The sequence below is a fragment of the Panulirus ornatus genome, chromosome 2 (genome assembly GCF_036320965.1).
Source record: "Panulirus ornatus isolate Po-2019 chromosome 2, ASM3632096v1, whole genome shotgun sequence".
Lineage (NCBI taxonomy): Eukaryota > Metazoa > Arthropoda > Malacostraca > Decapoda > Palinuridae > Panulirus > Panulirus ornatus.
The window spans coordinates 32,754,858-32,779,212 of NC_092225.1; the positions used below are offsets into that span (position 1 = coordinate 32,754,858).

The 24,355-nt window shown below is 40.2% G+C and overlaps 1 protein-coding gene across 1 annotated transcript in view; it reads right to left on the minus strand.

Moving 5' to 3' along the window:
• Window positions 1–15,273: 15,273 nt before the first annotated feature.
• Window positions 15,274–24,355, minus strand: part of LOC139756061 (E3 ubiquitin-protein ligase RNF19B-like) — a 176,795-nt gene continuing 167,713 nt past the window's right edge. The window contains exon 13 of the mRNA XM_071675061.1: window positions 15,274–17,969. Coding sequence (XP_071531162.1) covers window positions 17,307–17,969 — 663 coding nt within the window. The 3' untranslated portion in view covers window positions 15,274–17,306. The remainder of the gene's footprint in view (window positions 17,970–24,355) is intronic.

Below are 24,355 nucleotides of genomic sequence, written 5' to 3' on the forward strand. Positions count from 1 at the left end.
CTCAGAGTGGGGTGCCTAAATGTGTGTGGATGTAACCAAGATGTGAAAAAAGGAGAGATAGGTAGTATGTTTGAGGAAAGGAACCTGGATGTTTTGGCTCTGAGTGAAACGAAGCTCAAGGGTAAAGGGGAAGAGTGGTTTGGAAATGTCTGGGGAGTGAAGTCAGGGGTTAGTGAGAGGACAAGAGCAAGGGAAGGAGTAGCAATACTCCTGAAGCAGGAGTTGTGGGAGTATGTGATAGAATGTAAGAAAGTAAATTCTCGATTAATATGGGTAAAATTGAAAGTTGATGGAGAGAGGTGGGTGATTATTGGTGCATATGCACCTGGGCATGAGAAGAAAGATCATGAGAGGCAAGTGTTTTGGGAGCAGCTAAATGAGTGTGTTAGCGGTTTTGATGCACGAGACCGGGTTATAGTGATGGGTGATTTGAATGCAAAGGTGAGTAATGTGGCAGTTGAGGGAATAATTGGTATGCATGGGGTGTTCAGTGTTGTAAATGGAAATGGTGAAGAGCTTGTAGATTTATGTGCTGAAAAAGGACTGATGATTGGGAATACCTGGTTTAAAAAGCGAGATATACATAAGTATACTTATGTAAGTAGGAGAGATGGCCAGAGAGCGTTATTGGATTACGTGTTAATTGACAGGCGTGCGAAAGAGAGACTTTTGGATGTTAATGTGCTGAGAGGTGCAACTGGAGGGATGTCTGATCATTATCTTGTGGAGGCTAAGGTGAAGATTAGTATGGGTTTTCAGAAAAGAGGAGTGAATGTTGGGGTGAAGAAGGTGGTGAGAGTAAGTGAGCTTGGGAAGGAGACCTGTGTGGGGAAGTACCAGGAGAGACTGTGTACAGAATGGAAAAAGGTGAGAACAATGGAAGTAAGGGGAGTCGGGGAGGAATGGGATGTATTTAGGGAATCAGTGATGGATTGCGCAAAAGATGCTTGTGGCATGAGAAGAGTGGGAGGTGGGCTGTTTAGAAAGGGTATTGTGTGGTGGGATGAAGAAGTAAGAGTATTAGTGATATATATATATATATATATATATATATATATATATATATATATATATATATATATATATATATATATATATATATATTATTATTATATATATATATATATATATATTATTATTATTTTGCTTTGTCGCTGTCTCCCACGTTAGCGAGGTAGTGCAAGGAAACAGACGAAAGAATGGCCCAACCCACCCACATACACATGAATATATATACACGTCCACACAAGCAAATATACATACCTATACATCTCAATGTACATTGTATATATATATATATATATATATATATATATATATATATATATATATATATATATATAGTTTGGTAAAGTGTGTGAAAGAAGAAAGTTAAGAGTAAATGTGAATAAGAGCAAGGTTATTAGGTACAGTAGGGTTGAGGGTCAAGTCAATTGAGAGGTAAGTTTGAATGGAGAAAAACTGGAGGAAGTAAAGTGTTTTAGATATCTGGGAGTGGATCTGGCAGCGGATGGAACCATGGAAGCGGAAGTGGATCATAGGGTGGGGGAGGGGGCGAAAATCCTGGGAGCCTTGAAGAATGTGTGGAAGTCGAGAACATTATCTCGGAAAGCAAAAATGGGTATGTTTGAAGGAATAGTGGTTCCAACAACGTTGTATGGTTGCGAGGCATGGGCTATGGATAGAGTTGTGTGCAGCAGGATGGATGTGCTGGAAATGAGATGTTTGAGGACAATGTGTGGTGTGAGGTGGTTTGATCGAGTAAGTAACGTAAGGGTAAGAGAGATGTGTGGAAATAAAAAGAGTGTGGTTGAGGGAGCAGAAGAGGGTGTTTTGAAATGGTTTGGGCACATGGAGAGAATGAGTGAGGAAAGATTGACCAAGAGGATATATGTGTCGGAGGTGGAGGGAACGAGGAGAAGTGGGAGACCAAATTGGTGGAAAGATGGAGTGAAAAAGATTTTGTGTGATCGGGGCCTGAACATGCAGGAGGGTGAAAGGAGGGCAAGGAATAGAGTGAATTGGATCGATGAGGCATACTGGGGTTGACGTGCTGTCAGTGGATTGAATCAGGGCATGTGAAGCGTCTGGGGTAAACCATGGAAAGCTGTGTAGGTATGTATATTTGCGTGTGGACGTATGTATATACATGTGTATGGGGGTGGGTTGGGCCATTTCTTTCGTCTGTTTCCTTGCGATACCTCGCAAATGCAGGAGACAGCAAAAAATATATATATATATATATATATATATATATATATATATATATATATATATATATATATATATATATATATATATATATATGGAAGAAGAAAGTTAAGAGTAAATGTGAATAAGAGCAAGGTTATTAGGTACAGTAGGGTTGAGGGTCAAGTCAATTGGGAGGTGAGTTTGAATGGAGAAAAACTGGAGGAAGTGAAGTGTTTTAGATATCTGGTAGTGGATCTGGCAGCGGATGGAAGCGGAAGTGGATCATAGGGTGGGGGAGGGGGCGAAAATTCTGGGGGCCTTGAAGAATGTGTGGAAGTCGAGAACATTATCTCGGAAAGCAAAAATGGGTATGTTTGAAGGAATAGTGGTTCCAACAATGTTGTATGGTTGCGAGGCGTGGGCTATGGATAGAGTTGTGCGCAGGAGGATGGATGTGCTGGAAATGAGATGTTTGAGGACAATGTGTGGTGTGAGGTGGTTTGATCGAGTGAGTAACGTAAGGGTAAGAGAGATGTGTGGAAATAAAAAGAGCGTGGTTGAGAGAGCAGAAGAGGGTGTTTTGAAGTGGTTTGGGCACATGGAGAGAATGAGTGAGGAAAGATTGACCAAGAGGATATATGTATCGGAGGTGGAGGGAACGAGGAGAAGCGGGAGACCAAATTGGAGGTGGAAAGATGGAGTGAAAAAGATTTTGTGTGATCGGGGCCTGAACATGCAGGAGGGTGAAAGGAGGGCAAGGAATAGAGTGAATTGGAGCGATGTGGTATACCGGGGTTGACGTGCTGTCAGTGGATTGAATCAAGGCATGTGAAGCGTCTGGGGTAAACCATGGAAAGCTGTATAGGTATGTATATTTGCGTGTGTGGACGTATGTGTATACATGTGTATGGGGGGGGTTGGGCCATTTCTTTCGTCTGTTTCCTTGCGCTACCTCGCAAACGCGGGAGACAGCGACAAAGTATAAAAAAAAAGAAAAAAAAATATATATATATATATATATATATATATATATATATATATATATATATATATATATATATATATATATACAGTGCGGTTTCAGAAGTGGTAGAGGATGTGTGGATCAGGTGTTTGCTTTGAAGAATGTATGTGAGAAATACTTAGAAAAGCAAATGGATTTGTATGTAGCATTTATGGATCTGGAGAAGGCATATGATAGAGTTGATAGAGATGCTCTGTGGAAGGTATTAAGAATATATGGTGTGGGAGGAAAGTTGTTAGAAGCAGTGAAAAGTTTTTATCGAGGATGTAAGGCATGTGTACGTGTAGGAAGAGAGGAAAGTGATTGGTTCTCAGTGAATGTAGGTTTGCGGCAGGGATGTGTGATGTCTCCATGGTTGTTTAATTTGTTTATGGATGGGGTTGTTAGGGAGGTAAATGCAAGAGTTTTGGAAAGAGGGGCAAGTATGAAGTCTGTTGGGGATGAGAGAGCTTGGGAAGTGAGTCAGTTGTTGTTCGCTGATGATACAGCGCTGGTGGCTGATTCATGTGAGAAACTGCAGAAGCTGGTGACTGAGTTTGGTAAAGTGTGTGGAAGAAGAAAGTTAATAGTAAAAGTGAATAAGAGCAAGGTTATTAGGTACAGTAGGGTTGAGGGTCAAGTCAATTGGGAGGTGAGTTTGAATGGAGAAAAACTGGAGGAAGTGAAGTGTTTTAGATATCTGGGAGTGGATCTGGCAGCGGATGGAACCATGGAAGCGGAAGTGGATCATAGGGTGGGGGAGGGGGCGAAAATTCTGGGGGCCTTGAAGAATGTGTGGAAGTCGAGAACATTATCTCGGAAAGCAAAAATAGGTATGTTTGAAGGAATAGTGGTTCCAACAATGTTGTATGGTTGCGAGGCGTGGGCTATGGATAGAGTTGTGCGCAGGAGGATGGATGTGCTGGAAATGAGATGTTTGAGGACAATGTGTGGTGTGAGGTGGTTTGATCGAGTGAGTAACGTAAGGGTAAGAGAGATGTGTGGAAATAAAAAGAGCGTGGTTGAGAGAGCAGAAGAGGGTGTTTTGAAGTGGTTTGGGCACATGGAGAGGATGAGTGAGGAAAGATTGACCAAGAGGATATATGTGTCGGAGGTGGAGGGAGCAAGGAGAAGAGGGAGACCAAATTGGAGGTGGAAAGATGGAGTGAAAAAGATTTTGTGTGATCGGGGCCTGAACATGCAGGAGGGTGAAAGGAGGGCAAGGAATAGAGTGAATTGGAGCGATGTGGTATACCGGGGTTGACGTGCTGTCAGTGGATTGAATCAAGGCATGTGAAGCGTCTGGGATAAACCATGGAAAGCTGTGTAGGTATGTATATTTGCGTGTGTGGACGTATGTATATACATGTGTATGGGGGGGGGGGGCCATTTCTTTCGTCTGTTTCCTTGCGCTACCTCGCAAACGCGGGAGACAGCGACAAAGTATAAAAAAATATATATATATATATATATATATATATATATATATATATATATATATATATATATATATGAAATAGCATCCCCTCCCCCCCCAAGCACGTGCGAGGTAGTGCTAGGAAAAGACAACAAAGGCCTCATTCGTTCATGCTCAGTCTCTAGCTGTCATGTGTAATGCACTGAAACCACAGCTCCCTTTCTACATCAAGGCCCCACAAAACTTTCCATGGTTTACCCCAGACACTCCACATGCCCTGGTTCAATCCACTGACAGCATGTTGACCCCGGTATACCACATTGTTCCAATTCACTCTATTCCTTGCAAGCCGTTCACCCTCCTGTATGTTCATGCCCTGATTGCTCAAAATTTTTTTCACTCCATCCTTCCACCTCCAATTTGGTCTCCCACTTCTCGTTCCCTCCATCTCTTGACACATATATCCTCTTTGTCAATCTTTCCTCACCCATTCTCTCCATTTGACCTAACCATTTCAATACACCCTCTTCTGCTCTCTCAACCACAGTCTTTTTATTACCACACATCTCTCTTACCCTTTCATTACTTACTCGATCAAATCACCTCCCACCACATATTTTCCTCAAACATCTCATTTCCAACACATCCACCCTCCTCCGCACAACCCTATCTATAGGCAATGCCTCGCAACCATATAACATTGTTGGAACCACTATTCCTTCAAACATGCCCATTTTTGCTTTCCGAGATAATGTTCTCGCCTTCAACACATTCTTCAATGCTCCCAGAACCTTCGCCCCCCTCCCCCACCCTGTGACTCACTTCTGCTTCCATGGTTCTGTTAGCTGCTAAATCCACTCCCAGATATCTAAAACGCTTCACTTCCTCCAGTTTTTCTCCATTCAAACTTACCTGCCAGGTGACTTGTCCCTCAGCCCTACTGAAACTAATAACCTTGCTCTTATTCACATTTACTCTCAGCTTCTTTCACACACTTCACCAAACTCAGTCACCAGTTTCTGCAGTTTCTCACCCAAATCAGCCACCAACGCTGTATCATCAGTGAATAACAACTGACTTACTTCCCAAGCTCTCTCATCCACAACAGACTGCATACTTGCCCCTCTTTCCAAAACTCTTCCATTCAACTCCCTAACCACCGCATCCTTAAACAAATTAAATAACCATGGAGACATCACACACCCCTGCTGCAAACCAACATTCACTGGGAACCAATCACTTTCCTCTCTTCCTACATGTACACATGCCTTACATTCTTGATAAAAACTTGTCACTGCTTCTAACAACTTACCTCCCACACCATATACTCTTCATACCCTCCACAGAGCATCTCTATCAACTCTCTCATATGCCTTCTCCAGATCCATAAATGCTCCATACAAATCCATCTGTTTTTTCAAAGTATTTCTCACATACATTCATAGCATACGCCTGATCCACACATCCTCTACCACTTCTGAAACCACACTGCTCTTCCCCAATCTGATGCTCTGTACATGCCTTCACCCTCTCAATCAATACCCTCCCATATAATTTCCCAGGAATACTCAACAAACTTATACCTCTGTAATTTGAACACTTACCTTTATCCCCTTTGCCTTTATACAATGGCACTATGCATGCATTCCATCAATCCTCAGGCACTTCACCATGAATATTCTCACCAACTAGTCAACAACACACGTCACCCCCTTTTTTAATAAATTCCACTGCAATACCATCCAAACCCGCCGCCTTGCCAGGTTTCATCTTCCGCAAAGCTTTCACTACCTCTTTCAGTTTACCAAACCATTCTCCCTGACCCTCTCACTTTGCACACCACCTCACCCATAACACCCTATATCTGCCACTCTATCATCAAACACATTCAACAAACCTTCAAAATACTCACTCCATCTTCTCACTTCACCACTACTTGATATTACATCCCCATTAGCCCCCTTCACCAATGTTCCCATTTGTTCTCTTGTCTTATGCACTTTATTTACCTCCTTCCAAAACATCTTTTTATTCTCCGTAAGATTTAATGATACTCTCTCACCCCAACTCTCATTTGCCCTTTTTTTCACCTCTTGCACCTTTATGTTTGAAGGAATAGTGGTTCCAACAATGTTGTATGGTTGCGAGGCGTGGGCTATGGATAGAGTTGTGCGCAGGAGGATGGATGTGCTGGAAATGAGATGTTTGAGGACAATGTGTGGTGTGAGGTGGTTTGATCGAGTAAGTAACATAAGGGTAAGAGAGATGTGTGGAAATAAAAAGAGCGTGGTTGAGAGAGCAGAAGAGGGTGTTTTGAAATGGTTTGGGCACATGGAGAGAATGAGTGAGGAAAGATTGACCAAGAGGATATATGTGTCGGAGGTGGAGGGAACGAGGAGAAGTGGGAGACCAAATTGGAGGTGGAAAGATGGAGTGAAAAAGATTTTGTGTGATCGGGGCCTGAACATGCAGGAGGGTGAAAGGAGGGCAAGGAATAGAGTGAATTGGATCGATGTGGTATACCGGGGTTGACGTGCTGTCAGTGGATTGAATCAGGGCATGTGAAGTGTCTGGGGTGAACCATGGAAAGCTGTGTAGGTATGTATATTTGCGTGTGTGGACGTATGTATATACATGTGTATGGGGGTGGGTTGGGCCATTTCTTTCGTCTGTTTCCTTGCGCTACCTCACAAACACGGGAGACAGCGACAAAGCAAAAAAAAAAAATATATATATATAGTGTAAGTAAGTAATGTAAGGGTAAGAGAAATGTGTGGAAATAAAAAGAGCGTGGTTGAGAGAGCAGAAGAGGGTGTTTTGAAATGGTTTGGGCACATGGAGAGAATGAGTGAGGAAAGATTGACCAAGAGGATATATGTGTCGGAGGTGGAGGGAACGAGAAGTGGGAGACCTAATTGGAGGTGGAAAGATGGAGTGAAAAAGATTTTGAGTGATCGGGGCCTGAACATGCAGGAAGGTGAAAGGGGGGCAAGGAATAGAGTGAATTGGATCGATGTGGTATACTGGGGTTGACGTGCTGTCAGTGGATTGAATCAGGGCATGTGAAGCGTCTGGGGTAAACCATGGAAAATTGTGTGGGGCCTGGATGTGGAAAGGGAGCTGTGGTTTCGGGCATTATTGCATGACAGCTGGAGACTGAGTGTGAACGAATGGGGCCTTTGTTATCTTTTCCTAGCACTACCTCGCACACATGAGGGGGGAGGGGGATGGTATTCCATGTGTGGCGAGGTGGCGATGGGAATGAATAAAGGCAGGCAGTGTGAATTGTGTGCATGGGTATATATGTATGTGTCTGTGTGTGTATATATATGTGTACATTGAGATGTATGGGTGTGTATATTTACGTATGTGTATATACATGTGTATGGGGGTGGGTTGGGCCATTTCTTTCTTCTGTTTCCTTGCGCTACCTCGCAAATGCGGGAGACTGCGACAAAGCAAAATAAAAAAAATATATATATATAAACAGCCCTATATGTGCATATACATCACATACACAGACATATACATATAAACACATTTACATACTCATACTTGCTTGCCTTCCTCCATTCCCGGCACTGCTCCCCCCCCATAGGAAACAGCATCACTACCCCCTGCGTCAGCAAGTCTCTAGCTCTCATGTGTAATGCACCAAAACCACAGCTCCCTATCCACATCCAGGCCCCACAGACCTTTCCATGGTTTACCCCAGGCACTTCACATGCCCTAGTTCAGTCCACTGACAACATGTCGACCCCAGTATGCCACATCATTTCAATTCACTCAGTTCCTTGCACGGTTCTCACCCTCCTGTCTTTCACCTCCAGTTCGATCTCCTGCTTCTCCTTGTTCCCTTCACCTCTGACACATATACCCTCTTGATCAACCTTTCCTCAGTCATCCTTTCCATATGTCCAAACCATTTCAACACACCCTCTTCTGCTCTCTTAACCACACTCTTTTTATTTCCACACATCTCCCTTATCCTTTCATTACTTACTTGATTAAACCACCTCGCATCACATAGTCCTCAAACATTTAATTTCCAGTGCATCCACCCTCCTCTGTACAACCCTATCTATAGCCCATGCCTTGCACCCATATAATATTGTTGGAACTATCATTCCTTCAAACATACCCATTTTTGCTCTCTGAGATAACGTTCTCTCCTTCCACACATTCTTCATCGCTCCCAGAACCTTTGACCCCTCCCCCACCCTGTGACTCACTTCTACTTCCATGGTTCCACACGCTGCCAAGTCCACTCCCAGATATGTAAAAACACTTCACTTCCTCCAGTTTTTCTTCATTCAAACTTACATACCAATTAACTTGTCCCTCACCCCTACTGAACCTAATCTAATATCCTTGCTCTTATTCATATTTAATGGGATGGCCTTGATGAAGGCCTCACTTGCCTATCCTGTCTCAGCTATCCTTGACAAAACACATGATAACTAAAGGTAAAACCTTATGTGGTACAATTAAACCTTCAAGTAGTACAATAAATATTTTGTTGCCTACAGGTATGAGAAATTTAACTGATATGATATTCACAGTGAAGATTAGAACAACTGTCCACTCACTTTGCCATCCAATATGAACATACATTTTATTTCCATATGATGCCATCCATATGGACATACTTACTATTTCCATATGACCTAGTATAAAATGGAGATCCCTTAAAGAGCAAGTTAATCACCAGAAAACGGGGGCATCCCTGCCCTTTGCCAGACTGCAGGTTTGGAAACCTGTTTTGAAGAATGTATTCCTTTAATTATGCATACCCACATGCACATGATCCAACACTTGTAAATTGGATGGGATCAGTGGTATGATAATTGCACTAATATAGTTTTTCTGCATCTTTTAACAAAATGAGAGGAGCAATAGACAGTAGTAGTTTGTAGCAACATTTAGGCTGGAGCATTAGGTAAAGGTAGTAGGTAAGAATAATAGGCAGGAGCAATAGGTAGATGTAGTCTGTAGGAACATTAGATGGGAGCCTCTGGAAATACTGCGCTACAGTCGCACTCTCTCAGTGGCATGTTAAGGGTGAGGCACTATAGGCTAAGAATCAGCACTGGAGTTCACTATACCGCATTAGTTTTGGCAAGGCCACTTGCATAGCTTAGTCCTGGGATCAATGGTGTCATTATACTGGAATAATTTTTCTGCATCTCTTAACAGTCGTTGGTAGCAACATTTAGGCTGGAGCATAAGGTAAAGGTAATAGGTACAAATATTAGGCAAGAGCAATAGGCAGACAGTCTAGGAACATTAGGTGGGAGCCTCCGTAAACACTGCGCTAGAGTTGCACTCTCCCAGCAGCCTATTAAGAGTGAGGAACTAAAGGCTAAGCAGCAGCACTGGAGTTCACTATACTGCATTGCCACCCCCTGCGTCAGCAAGATAGCACCAGGAAAACAGACAAAAAAGGCCACATTCTAGCTGTCGTGTAATGCACTGAAACCAAAACACCCTATCCACATCCAGGCCCCACAGACACTTCCCATGGTTTACCCCAGATGTTTCACATGCCCTGGTTCAGTCCATTTGACAGCACATCGACCCTGGTACACCACATCGTTCCAATTCACTCTATTCCTTGTATGCCTCTCATCCTCCTGTATGTTCAGGCCCCAATTGCTCAAAATCTTTTTTACTCCATCCTTCCACCTCCAATTTAGTCTTCCACTTCTTGTTCCCTTCATCTCTGACACATAAATCCTCTTTGTCAGCCTTTCCTCACTCATTCTCTCCATATGTCCAAACCATTTCAACACATCCTCTTCTGCTCTCTCAAACCACCTCATACACCACATATTGTTCTCAAACATTTCATTTCCAACACATCCATCATCCTCCATGCAACCCTATCTGTAGCCCATTCCTTGCATGGAAATGCTATTCCTTCAAACAAACCCATTTTTGCTCTATGAGATAATGTTCTCTCCTTTCACACACTCTGCATTGCTCCCAAAACCTTTTGCCCCCTCACCCACCCTATGAACTCACTTCCATGGTTCCATTCGCTGCTAAGTCCACTCCCAGATATCTAAAACACTTCACCTCCTCCAATTTTTCTCCATTCAAACTCACATCCCAACTAACATGTCCCTCAACCCTGCTGAACCAAATAACCTTGCTCTTATTCACATTTAATCTCAACTTTCTCCTTTCACACACTTTTCCAGACTCACCAACTGCTGCAGTTTCTTACTCAAATCAGCCACCATTCCTTTATCATATGCAAACAACAACTGACACTTCCTAGGCCCTCTCATTTCCACCAGACTGCATGCATACTCACTCTTCTCTCCAAAACTATTGCATTTACCTCCCTAACCACCCCATCCATACACAAATTAAACAACCATGGGGACATCACACACCCCTGCAGCAGTCCAGCCTTCGCTGGGAACCACTCGCTCTCCTCTCTTCCTACTCATACACATGCCTTACACTCTTGATAAAAACTTTTCACTGCTTCTAGCAGCTTATTTCCCACACCGTATACTCTTTAAGACCTTCCACACAGCACTTCTATCAGCCCTTTCATATGCCTTCTCCAGATCCATAAATGCATGTACATATCCATTTTTTGAAGTATTTCTCACATTCTTCAAAGCAAACACCTGATCCACACATCCTCTACCACTTCTGAAACCACAATGCTCCTCCCCAATCTGATGCATTGTGCATGCCTTCATCCTCTCATTCAATACCCTCCCATACAATTTTCCAGGAATACTCAACAAACTTATGCCTCTGTAGTTTGAACACTCACCTTTATCCCCTTTGCCTTTGTATAATGGCACTATACATGCATTCCGCCAATCCTCAGGCACTTGACCATGACCATATATACACTGAATATCCTTACCAACCAATTAACAACACAAGTCACCCCCTTTCATAATAAATTCCACTGCAATACCATCCAAAACCACTGCCTTGCCACATTTCATCTTCCGGAAGGCTTTAACCACCTCTTCTCTCTTCACCAAACTACTCTCCCTGACTCTCTCTTCACACACCACCCCAACCAAAACACACTACATCTACCTCTCTATCATCAAATATATTCAACAAACCTTCAAAGTATGTCATCTCACTTCATCACTATCTGTTATCACTTCTCCCCTTGCCCCGTTCACTGATGTTCCCATTTGTTCTTGTCTTATAGACGTTATTTACCTCCTTCCAAAGCATCAACTCTTACACCTTCCTCTCGAACTCCTGCTGCTTTCTTTCATACATCTTCCAGTAATTTGCACTTCTTCCTTGCAAGTATTGTCCAAACACTTTTCTTTTCTTTCATTAACAACTTTATTTTTTCATCCCACCACTCACTACCCTTTCTAATCTTCCTACCTTTCTCATGCCACATATATCTCTTGCACATCTAAATTATGTTGATTATTAAATATGAAAAGTAGGTGACAATATTATTGAAATAAATATCCTCAGTGAAAAAAAAAAAAAATGTCACTTGCTATTGGTAGGCTCCAGGTTGAACCTCCCAGCCTGCCTACCTTCATCTCCTAATAAAAGGAATGGATGAGGATATCTCAAATGCACTTCGACTATAATTACCAGCAAAATTATTAAAAGGTTTGTTAGTATTTTGGGCAGTGTAAACTTAACATTTGTAATATTCACTGTTTACAAGTCACTTGTTACTATAAAACATAACTAGATCAGTGAAATAGTACCAAAAGTTTGTTTTTCACTTTGAGAAATTTGAGAACCTTTAATAGGAAAAAACTAGATTAATTTCCCATGTGAACTGGGAAAAATGCTTATTATGAAGTGGAAAGTGGTAACAGATAACCATATTTAAACGTGCTGCAAATCACATCAAAACCCAAACTTTTGGTAACTGTTATGTTTAAGGTTACGCCATATATTTAGGACACATTATGGTTTTGACATTTTGCCGATTATTGAGTTTAGATTGCAGATTTAGTTAACAAATTGAGACATACATATTTAAATCCTTAAGTAACAGGGTACTTATGCTGAAACATCAAATTTCACAACAGCCAACTTACAGTGTTTTATAAACATTGCACTTTTTTTATAAATAGATGTATAGGTATGTTATGTGCGTGTGTGGACGTGTATGTATATACATGTGGATGTGGGTGGGTTGGGGCATTCTTTCGTCTGTTTCCTTGTGCTACCTCGCTAACGCAGGAGACAGCGACAAAGTATAATAAATATAAAATATAAATAATTCGATGTTTATTTACTGGCTTCAGGTCTATGGCTCTTATATTTGTTAATTTGAAACTGAAAAGGGTGCTAATCTACCAGTAAACCCTATTAATCTTTCCTGAGGTTTCTTCTGTCCAAATTTTAGCTTCTAATCCCACTAAAATTCCAAGCAAAGAAAACTCAGTTTTGCACAGGATGGTTCTTAGATATGAATATTATTATTATTAATATTATTATTATTAATAATAATATAATGAATAAAGGACAATATCCAGACCACTAATGCTTGAGTGCCTGAGAATATATTCATTAAATTAGAAAGTATACACTACACTTGATTCAGATTGTGTATTTCCATTACAATGTGACACTGTGACAGTACTAAGTGATCTGTAGTACAAAAAAAAAAAAGTTTCACACTATTGTAAGAATACAACAACCAACCACAAACCTTATAAAAAAGTTTTTGCATTTGAAATATACTTAAATCTATAAAAGCAAATACATTCTATTCTATCACTTGTTATATGGGTTGGCCGGAGAAGGATCTGATATGCTGGAAGCATTGTTGTAAAGAAAAAAAAGTAAGAGATATTAAAAAGAAAATTGTGTAAAACATACCATCCAAGACAAAGATAAGTGACTAAATAACAAATATGTTGGTAATAATGGCCAAAGAAACACACATCACCTGTGAGCAGAAGGGCTTTGGAATAGTAATATTTTTACCATGGCAAACAAGATTACCTGTGTACATCTTAGGTAAAGGATTCTTCTCTGATAAATGAAACAAACACTTATTTAATTGAAAAAGATTGGAAAAGGGGCAGGTAACATCACTGAAATTTCCAGACAAAAGTTTTCATCTGTTTTTCAAAGAAAAAAAAGCGATAATGAGCAGGGAAATTACAAAACCATACTGTTACACTCCAGAATCTGATTTATCAGCAGTTTTAAAGTAAATACAGGTTTTCAATTTCTCCAATATTGTACAAGGCTGTGACTATGTACAAAGAGAAGACATATTTCATGATTTATATATTCTGCACTACTGTACATTATGTAATGTACAGGTTTATCTATAAATACTAGTACATTTCCTTTCTAGTCTTTAGCTTTTATAATTTCAAGCTGTGCAAACAGCTTGCATGAAAGAGTAGTCGCCCTGACTGATGTATGGACATGAAACCCAAGTTGATGTGCATCACAAAGTAAAAAAGGGGGAAAGGGATACTTTGGAAAGGAAAGTATAGCTGGAATTAGTACAAGCTAAAGAGAAAAAGATATATGATCTAAAAGAAATCATTTTCTAGAAAGGCACAAATTAAATTATGCAGAACATAAGGTTACCAAAGATGTAGCTGTACAGGTAGACTGTGGGAGATGAGATGTAGTTAGAATTTATTATCTACTGTGAAAGATGAGGAGATGCAGTGTGAGAATTCATTATGTACATCTATCTATATCTAACACTCATTCCCTTTGGGAACTCCCTCAAGGGGTAGCCACAGCAAAAGAAGTCTCCATAACTGAACTCCAATCCTGCTTCTTAGCCTTTTGTGCCACTGGCAGAGGGCAAACTCTAACAGTGTTTTCAGAGGCTCCTACCTAATGTTTCTACCAGCTACTTCTATCTAATGTGTTTACCTAATGAACTGATTCAGGTTTAGAAGATTTCAGACCAGATACTGCGAAAACCAATTAAGACCAGATATGCAATGGAATGATTTTGTGTAGAGCAAGTAAAAATGGTCGTCATTCTTATCTGACAAACCCACTGAGTATGCAAAGTGAAAAAGTAAGAAATACTTATATAAGTGTGAAAGTTCATGTATTACTTTAACACACTGTGCAGTGAGCTGAGGATATTTACGAGCAACTTGGGAGACTTTTATGTTCCAGATCCAGCCCATGGTATTTGGAAATGAGTTAAAAATAACAGTGCAGTATAGAGTTGTATATTCTTTAGGTCAAATTGCTACCCATTATACTTGTATATTGTGGTCTGAAAATCAATGAATTTTAATATACTGAAACTGTGCAGAGCCAGGGATAATCTTGTGACTTTGAACCTTTCAGGAGCTTACTATGGTTCTTCTAGTCACCCTTGGGTAATGGATCACATTTTTGATCAGTGGTGATGCTTACTCCTCTAAAAAATAGGAAAAAAAATGCCTCCTCCATCCAGATGATGTGGCTAGATTACAGACAATGAAGAGAGATGTAAATGGAACAACAATTATAATGCAGCATCTTATACAGCAGTATGAGTAAATGGAACCCACACAAACCTATTTCCAAGAGTAGACAGACACTCTCATATCTGAAATACCAGTTTGGTATGAGTGTTGTATATCTCGTACTATAACTGCTAACTGATACTTGAGTGTGGTGCCTAATTCAGTGATATTAGTTAAATGATACAACAAAGGAATTCTTCTGCACCTGAACACAACAATCAAGTGCAATTTATAAATGATGCCCTTGATAATGATAAATTACAGGTCTGATATACACATAAAAAAGAGAACTTATGCCTGATCTTATTTTATACTTACATTGGTCTTTGGACAGATTATGTCGTTTAGAAACTGGTCAGCCATTATTGTGACAGCAAACTTTTCAAAAGTCTAAGATACCCTAGTGAAAACATGAGTTTATGTGGTTACTACCTCAAACACTAAGGTATTTTCAATTTACATTTAAATATCAAATGCTCTAAAATAAGGCTATGGTATGAAAGAAAATAACTTATGGACAGTTCATTTGTGCCTTAATGACTGAGCAATATCTGTGTCAGACTCCCTTCACACATTATTATTACTACCAATCACTGAGTTAGTGAGCTTTATGGATCAAGTGTAAACAGCCACACTTTCAACATCCATTACCAAATACTACATCAAAATATTAACACAAAGTCTGCATCTTTGTGATTCGGCAAGGACTAGAAAGGTACAAACATTTGCCGAAGCTATCAGTTAACTGTACAGTTTCTAACACCCACTAGAACACTGAGGCTGGAATGTTTTATGGAGCAGAGCATGGCCTGGCCAAATTCTGGATTAATACTTTCATGCTTCTCCATAGTACTGGTTTCAAAAAAGCAAATGCAAACTTTATCGCTTTCATCAATCTTGGCAGTAACTTGATTCCTGCAGCCTACACTGAATGAAGAGTAACTATCTGAACTTTCTAAAAACAGTTAATACTTTAAGCAATTCTAAAGATACAAAAGGTCATTATGTATCACAGTTAATAATGAAGAGCCTAATATTTCATTCCATTGCTTAACGAGCTTATAAATAAATTCTAATAGAAAGTTTTTCTATAACTGCCAATTATTGTTTTATGAGCCATTATATGTTTATCATTTATGTATGGCAACATTCTTCTAGTGATTATTCTCAAGTAATGTTTGCCAATAAAGTTTACTACAATCACTTCAGTAGCCCTGGAAAAAAGGCTACCATTACTGATATAGAACCACTAAGAGTTACTAATGAGGTTGAATACAAAGAAATAAGTAAACAGTTAAAATGTAAAGATAAGGACACCCAATGACACTGGGATATAGAATTGCATAGTTAGCCATTAAAAAAATTAGCACTATGAATTTTTCTGTTTCTTTTAACAAAGCTAGGTTGCACATTCATGCCTTTAATTTATAATCACATTCATGGATATCATCTCAAGAATGTACCATATTCTTCATGACGTTTCAAAAACTAAAACGAAACCAGCAGTACTAGGTCATGTTCATACTTTTGAGCTATTATGGATGCAATAATAAATATAAACATGCAAGTGTACCTTCAAAATAATGAAATTTGTTTATTCACTCTTTACTGATATCTACAAAAAATACTGTACTTGTATATACAAGGCATAATCATAAATTACAATAAATCTTGTATTTCCTCTTCATATCATCTAATTGATGAAATGCATCATCTTAAAAAGTTACAAATTGTTATTTCAAATTCCTATACAAGGTAACTAAAGTTAAGGATACATGTACACAAACTGAATATGAAAAATAACGGCTCCTATCACAAAAATTTATACATCACATAACGGAAAATAATATTCCAGAATTTGGGTCCAGTCTATAAGACTCCATTATGCTGTTTTAAGATAAATACAACAAATCAAAGAATGAAAATAAACGTGCACACTCCTTTTATCACCGATGCTAGATAGCAGTGTTAATCTTACCATTATCACTAATGAAACTTCTTTGCTTCACTCATCTTGGAGTGATTTTGGAAGTCCATTACAACAGAAAATGTCTTGCTCCTAACTCCACATATTCTTTAGAAACATTTCAATATATTCATTCCCTTTGTGCTTATTATACTATAGGTAAAGCTTCCCACTTGGGATATCACACAGAATATTTCACATATTTCCTTATCTTACCAATCAGTCACATAAAGGAAGAGTACAATTATCACAGACTCACTAACTTTCCAGCTTGGGAAAGGATTCACACCTTACAGGTCTGTCGAAATTCCTCACTTTTCCTTCTGCACTGGATGCTCTACGTTTACTATGGCTACTTTTATTCTTTCTCTGACTCTTGCTCTGATGAACTGATGGTAATACTGAAGTACTACTGCTACAAAGAACACTTCTATGTAATGATCTTGTGCATGGATTTTTCAGTGAGTTTATGACCCTTTCTCTATCAGGTTGTACTTCCGATACAGGAAGACTGCCAAGAAAATTTACATGGCCTTCCTCATAACCAAAGGGAGAACCTGAAGCTTCTTCATCATCATCATCATCACCATCATCATCATCATCTAACGTGAGAGTTACATGATCACTGGCCTCATGACCATCATCAAGAAAGGTAACACCTTTACTTGATGAACTGTGGCGCCTAGAGAAATGCCTTGCAGTTATTATAGCACTGACACTGTCTAATCGTAGATCAGCAGAACCTTGGTCATTGGTAGCATCACTTGTCAACACAGCAGAATTGTTATCGCTGGCTGAAGGAGGAATGGAGTGTATATAGAGACTAGTTATATGAGGGCTAATACCAACACTTTCCTCTAACACCCTACTGGCACTATCTCCACCAGCTCCTAGGTCTCCCTCTGCCTCACTCTCTGAAACCTGTTGAGATAAATATACTTAATAACCTAAGCTGTTTTCATGCATGACAAGATTATAAGATCACATAATACAACAAAAGAGGCAGATTTACTAAATACTTTATTGAGCAGCTCACACTAAAATGTTTTTTGCTTTCTATGATTCAACCTCATACTAAAATTTTTTTTGCTTTCTATGATTCAATCCTCTATATATACACAATACATTCTTTTTATAAAAAAAAAAACTGCTCTCTTGTTTACAAAAGTTTTCAATTCCTCCAAAATTCATAAATACTTTCCCATCTCTTTTCCTAATCATATTCCTCTCTATATTATTTCAATTAAGGCCTGGCCTTGATGTGGACTTTTCTCCGTAACTTGAACCTACAGGAGGGTAAAAGGGGTGCAAGGAATAGAGTGAATTGGAACGATGTGGTATACTGGGGTCAACCTGCTGTCAATGGACTGAACCAGGGAATGTGAAGAGTCTGTAAACCATGGAATTGTCTGTGGGGCCTGGATGTGGATAGGGAGCTGTGATGGTCTGTGGGGCCTGGATATGGATGGGGAGCTGTGATTTCAGTGCACTACAGACTGAATGTGAAAGAATGGGGCCTTTTTGTCTGTATTCCTGGCACTGCCTCACTGAAGCAGAGGATAGCGATGCTGTTTTCCCATGGGGTGGGGTAGCAACAAGAATGGATGAAGGCAAGATAGTATGAACATGTACATGTGTACGTATGTAATGTCTGTGTATGTATATGTTGATATGTATATGTGTGTTATTTATCTATATATATATTTATTTTGCTTTGTCGCTGTCTCCCACGTTAGCGAGGTAGCGCAAGGAAACAGACGAAAGAATGGCCCAACCCACCCACATACACATGTATGTACATACACGTCCACACACGCAAATATACATACCTATACAACTCAATATATACATATATATACACACACAGACATATTACATATATACACATGTACATAACTCATACTGTCTGCCTTTATTCATTCCCAGTGCCACCTCGCCACATATGGAATAACAACCCCCTCCCCCCTCATGTGAGCGAGGTAGCACTAAGAAAAGACAACAAAGGCCCCATTCGTTCACACTCAGTCTCTAGCTGTCATGTAATAATGCACCGAAACCACAGCTCCCTTTCCACATTCAGGCCCCACAGAACTTTCCATGGTTTACCCCAGACGCTTCACATGCCCTGGTTCAATCCATTGACAGCATGTCGACCCCAGTATACCACATCGTTCCAATTCACTCTATTCCTTGCACGCCTTTCACCCTCCTGCATGTTCAGGCCCCGATCACTCAAAATCTTTTTCACTCCATCTTTCCACCTCCAATTTGGTCTCCCACTTCTCCTCGTTCCCTCCACCTCTGACACATATATCCTCTTAGTCAATCTTTCCTCACTCAATCTCTCCATGTGACCAAACCATTTCAAAACACCCTCTTCTGCTCTCTCAACCACACTCTTTTTACTACCACACATCTCTCTTACCCTATTATTACTTACTCGATCAAACCACCTCACACCACATATTGTCCTCAAACATCTCATTTCCAGCACATCCACCCTCCTGCGCATAACTCTATCCATAGCCCACGCCTCGCAACCATACAACATTGTTGGAACCACTACTCCTTCAAACATACCCATTTTTGCTTTCTGAGATAATGTTCTCGACTTCCACACATTCTTCAAGGCTCCCAGAATTTTCGCCCCCTCCCCCACCCTATGATTCACTTCCGCTTCCATGGTTCCATCCGCTGCCAAATCCACTCCCAGATATCTAAAACACTTCACTTCCTCCAGTTTTTCTTCATTCAAACTTACCTCCCAATTGACTTGACCCTCAACCCTACTGTACCTAACAACCTTGCTCTTATTCACATTTACTCTCAACTTTCTTCTTTCACACACTTTACCAAACTCAGTCATCAGCTTCTGCAGTTTCTCACATGAATCAGCCACCAGCACTGTATCAGCAACAAACATCAACTGACTCACTTCCCAAGCTCTCTCATTCACAACAGACTGCATACTTGCCCCTCTTTCCAAAACTCTTGCATTTACCTCCCTAACAACCCCATCCATAAACAAATTAAACAACCATGGAGACATCACACACCCCTGCCGCCCTGCCGCAAACCTACATTCACTGAGAACCAATCACTTTCCTCTCTTCCTACACGTACACATGCCTTACATCCTCGATAAAAACTTTTCACTGCTTCTAACAACTTGCCTCCCACACCATATATTCTTAATACCTTTCACAGAGCATCTCTATCAACTCTATCATATGCCTTCTCCAGATCCATATATGCTACATACAAATCCATTTGTTTTTCTAAGTATTTCTTACATACATTCTTCAAAGCAAACACCTGATCCACACATCCTCTACCACTTCTAAAACCACACTGCTCTTCCCAAATCTGATGCTCTGTACATGCCTTCACCCTCTCAATCAATACCCTCCCATATAATTTCCCAAGAATACTCAACAAACTTATACCTCTGTAATTTGAACACTCACCTTTATCCCCTTTGTCTTTGTACAATGACACTATGCATGCATTCCGCCAATCCTCAGGCACTTCACCATAAGCCATACATACATTAAATATCCTTCCCAACTAGTCAACAACACAGTCACCCCCTTTTTTAATAAATTCCACTGAAATACCATCCAATACCCACTGCCTTACCAGCTTTCATTTTCCACAAAGCTTTCACTGCCGCTTCTCTGTCTACCAAATCATTCTCCCTACCCCTCTCACTTCGCACACCACCTTATTATACTTAATCGCTGTTTCCCGCGTCAGGTAGGTAGTGCCAGGAAACAAGACAAAGAATGGCTCATCCACTCATATACACATGTATATACATAAACACTCATACACACACATATATATACATATACATACCAACATATACATACACAGACATATACATATATACATATGCACATATTCATACTTGCTTGCATTCATTCATTCCTATCACTACCCTGCCACACAGAAAGTAGCATTCCCCCTCTTCAGCGAGGTAGTGTCAGGAAAAGACAAAAAAAGGCCACATATTCACACTCAGTCTCTACCTGTTATGTGTAATGCACCGAAACCACACCTCCCTATCTACATCCAGGACCCACAGACCTTTCAATGGTTTACCCCAGACGCTTTACATGCCCTGGTTCAGTCCACTGACAGCACATCGACTCCGGTATACCACATCATTCTAATTCACTCTATTCCTAGCACACCTTTCACCCTCCTGTATGTTCAGGCCCCGATCGCTAAAAATCTTTCTCACTCCATACTTCCACCTCCAATTTGGTCTACAGCTTATTCTTCCCTTCACCTCTGACACATATATCGTCTTTGTCAATCTCTCCTCACTCATTCTCTCCATATGTCCAAACCATTTCAACATACCCTGTTCTACTCTCTCAACCACACTATTTTTATTACCACACACCTCTCTTACTCTTTCATTACTTACTCGATCAAACCACCTCACACCGCATATTGTCCTCAAACATTTCATTTCCAACACCTTTAACCTCCTCTGTACAACCCCATCTATAGCCCATGCCTCCCAACCATATAACATTGTGGGAACTACTATTCCTTCAAACATAACCGTTTTTTGCTCTGAGATTATGTTCTCTCCTTCCACACATTCTTCATCACTCCTAGACCCCCCATAACTCACTTCCGCTTTCATGGTTCCATGTGCTGCTAAGTCTTCTCCCAGATATCTAAAACACTTAACTTCCTCCAATTTTTCTCCATTCAAACATATCTCAACTCTACTGAACCTACTCCCCTTGCTCATATTCACCTTTACAGGTACACCAACAATTTTCCAGCACTCTTGGTTTCAAAGCCTTGTTGTATTAACCATTTTGCCGGACCAACGGTGTTCATGTAATAATAATTCAACACACCTCTAACCCACTAATTATACATCTCCCATGTGTCTAAAGTATACCATGGACTGTTAGAAATTTAAATTAAACAAATATTAAATGTTATAGCACCCTAAGATGGTATCCAGTGGTGTATCTAGGATATGGCAGGTGCCCTGGGCACCACTTGAAGGGGGGCCCCAGTGTCATAATGGCGTCCTGGACCCAGACAATGATTCGGATCTTAAAGATTTAGATTTCTTGATCATGAAAATATATCTTTGGCATTTGGAATCACATTGATATCATTATTAGTTCAACAGTTATTCACAAAAATTGATATTTCTGTAATAGCTTCCTGGATCCAGACAATGATTCGGATCACTCCCAAAATCTAATCAATTGGTCCTTGTCATTTCTGACTCTCGCTAAAAATTCCGTCAAAATTTATTTATTACTTTTTTTGAAAGTTGCTCACAGACAAACAAACAAACGCTGGTAAAAACATAATCTCCTTGGTGGCTGATTCGAGTGAGAAACTGCAGAAGCTGGTGACTGAGTTTTGTAAAGAGTGTGAAAGAAGAAAGCTGAGAGTAAATGTGAATAAGAGCAAAGTTATTAGGTACAGTAGGGTTGAGGAACAAGTCAATTGGGAGGTAAGTTTGAATGGAGAAAAACTGGAGGAAGTAAAGTGTTTTAGATATCTGGGAGTGGATTTGGCAGTAGATGGAACCATGGAAGCGGAAGTGAATCATAGGATGGGGGAGGGAGTGAAAGTTTGGGGGCGTTGAAAAATGTGTGGAAGTGGAGAACGTTATCTTGGAAAGCAAAAATGGGTATGTTTGAAGGAACAGTGGTTCCAACAATGTTATATGGTTGCAAGGCGTGGGCTATAGATAGAGTTGTGCGGAGGAGGGTGGATGTGCTGGAAATGAGATGGTTGAGGACAATATGTGGTGTGAGGTGGTTTGATTGAGTAATGAAAGGGGAAAAGAGATGTGTGGTAATAAAAAGTGTGGATGAGAGAGCAGAAGAGGGTGTTTTGAAATGTTTTGGTCACATGGAGAGAATGAGTGAGGAAAGATTGACAAAGAGGATATATGTGTCAGAGGTGGAGGGAACGAGAAGTGGGAGACCAAATTGGAGGTGGAAAGATGGAGTGAAAAAGATTTTGAGTGATCGGGGCCTGAACATGCAGGAGAATGAAAGGCGTGCAAGGAATAGAGTCAATTGGAAGGATGTGGTATACCGGGGTCGATGTGCTGTCAATGGATTGAATCAGGGCATGTGAAGTGTCTGGGGTAAACCATGGAAAGTTTTGTGGGGCCTGGATGTGGAAAGGGAGCTGTGGTTTTGGTGCATTATACGTGACAGCTAGAGACTGAGTGTGAACGAATGTGGCCTTTGTTTTTTTCTAGTGCTACCTCGCACACATGCAGGGGGAGGGGGATGTCATTTCATGTGTGGCGGGGTGGGGACAGGAATGAATAAGGGCAGTCACTATGAATTATGTACATGTGTATATATGTATATGTCTGTGTGTGTATATATATGTATATGTTGAGATGTGTAGGTATGTATATGTGCGTGTGTGGACGTGTATGTATATACATGTGTATGTGGGTGGGTTTCCTTGTGCTACCTCGCTAACATGGGAGACAGCGACAAAGTATAATAAAAAATAAATAAATATGTTTGGACAGGCAAAATTTCAGTGCTTGCCATTGGTGCAATTTCCCCTAGATACGCCTGTTTGAATTCTGCTGGGGGTCTTCTTCGTCTTCTGTTATTAAGTGTTTTCCTAGGTGTGCATCGCCAGAATAATGCAGTTTTGTATGCATTATACACCTGCTCAGGACTTAGGTGCTCATCAGCTATGAGTTTTGCAAATTCATCCACATAATCAGCAGCACCTTTGTGGTTTGCAAACTGCTTTTCTCCGCACACTTTAATCGTGGAAATTCCATAATGCTTCTTGAAGCTCTGAAGCCATCCTTCACTATAGTCATGATCATGTAATTTAAGTACTTTATGGAACAACTTAGCCTGGTCCATTATCAAGCTACATGACAAGTCCATTCCATCACTCCGATACTGTTGAAACCATTCTGTCATTACTCGATCGTGCTCAGTACTCTTACAATCTTTCATAGTTTTTCTAATCATCATTTGCTTCTTGTAATTGCTATCGGCATAGATTTTCAATATTTTCTCCCTTTGCTTCTTTATATCATAAACAGTTGATGAACCACTACTGTAGATGTCACACAGCCTTGCGCACCAAAACACCACAGTCCATTTTATTCAACAGTTCTAGTTTATCTTGGATTGATATGGACTGGTGTTTACATTTGACACCACGACTTACATTCTCATATGTCTTAGAAGTCATAGCTAGGGTTAAACTTAAGCAAAATAAGCTAAGAATCTCACAGAATTGTGGTATCACCACTGAGTGCAGTG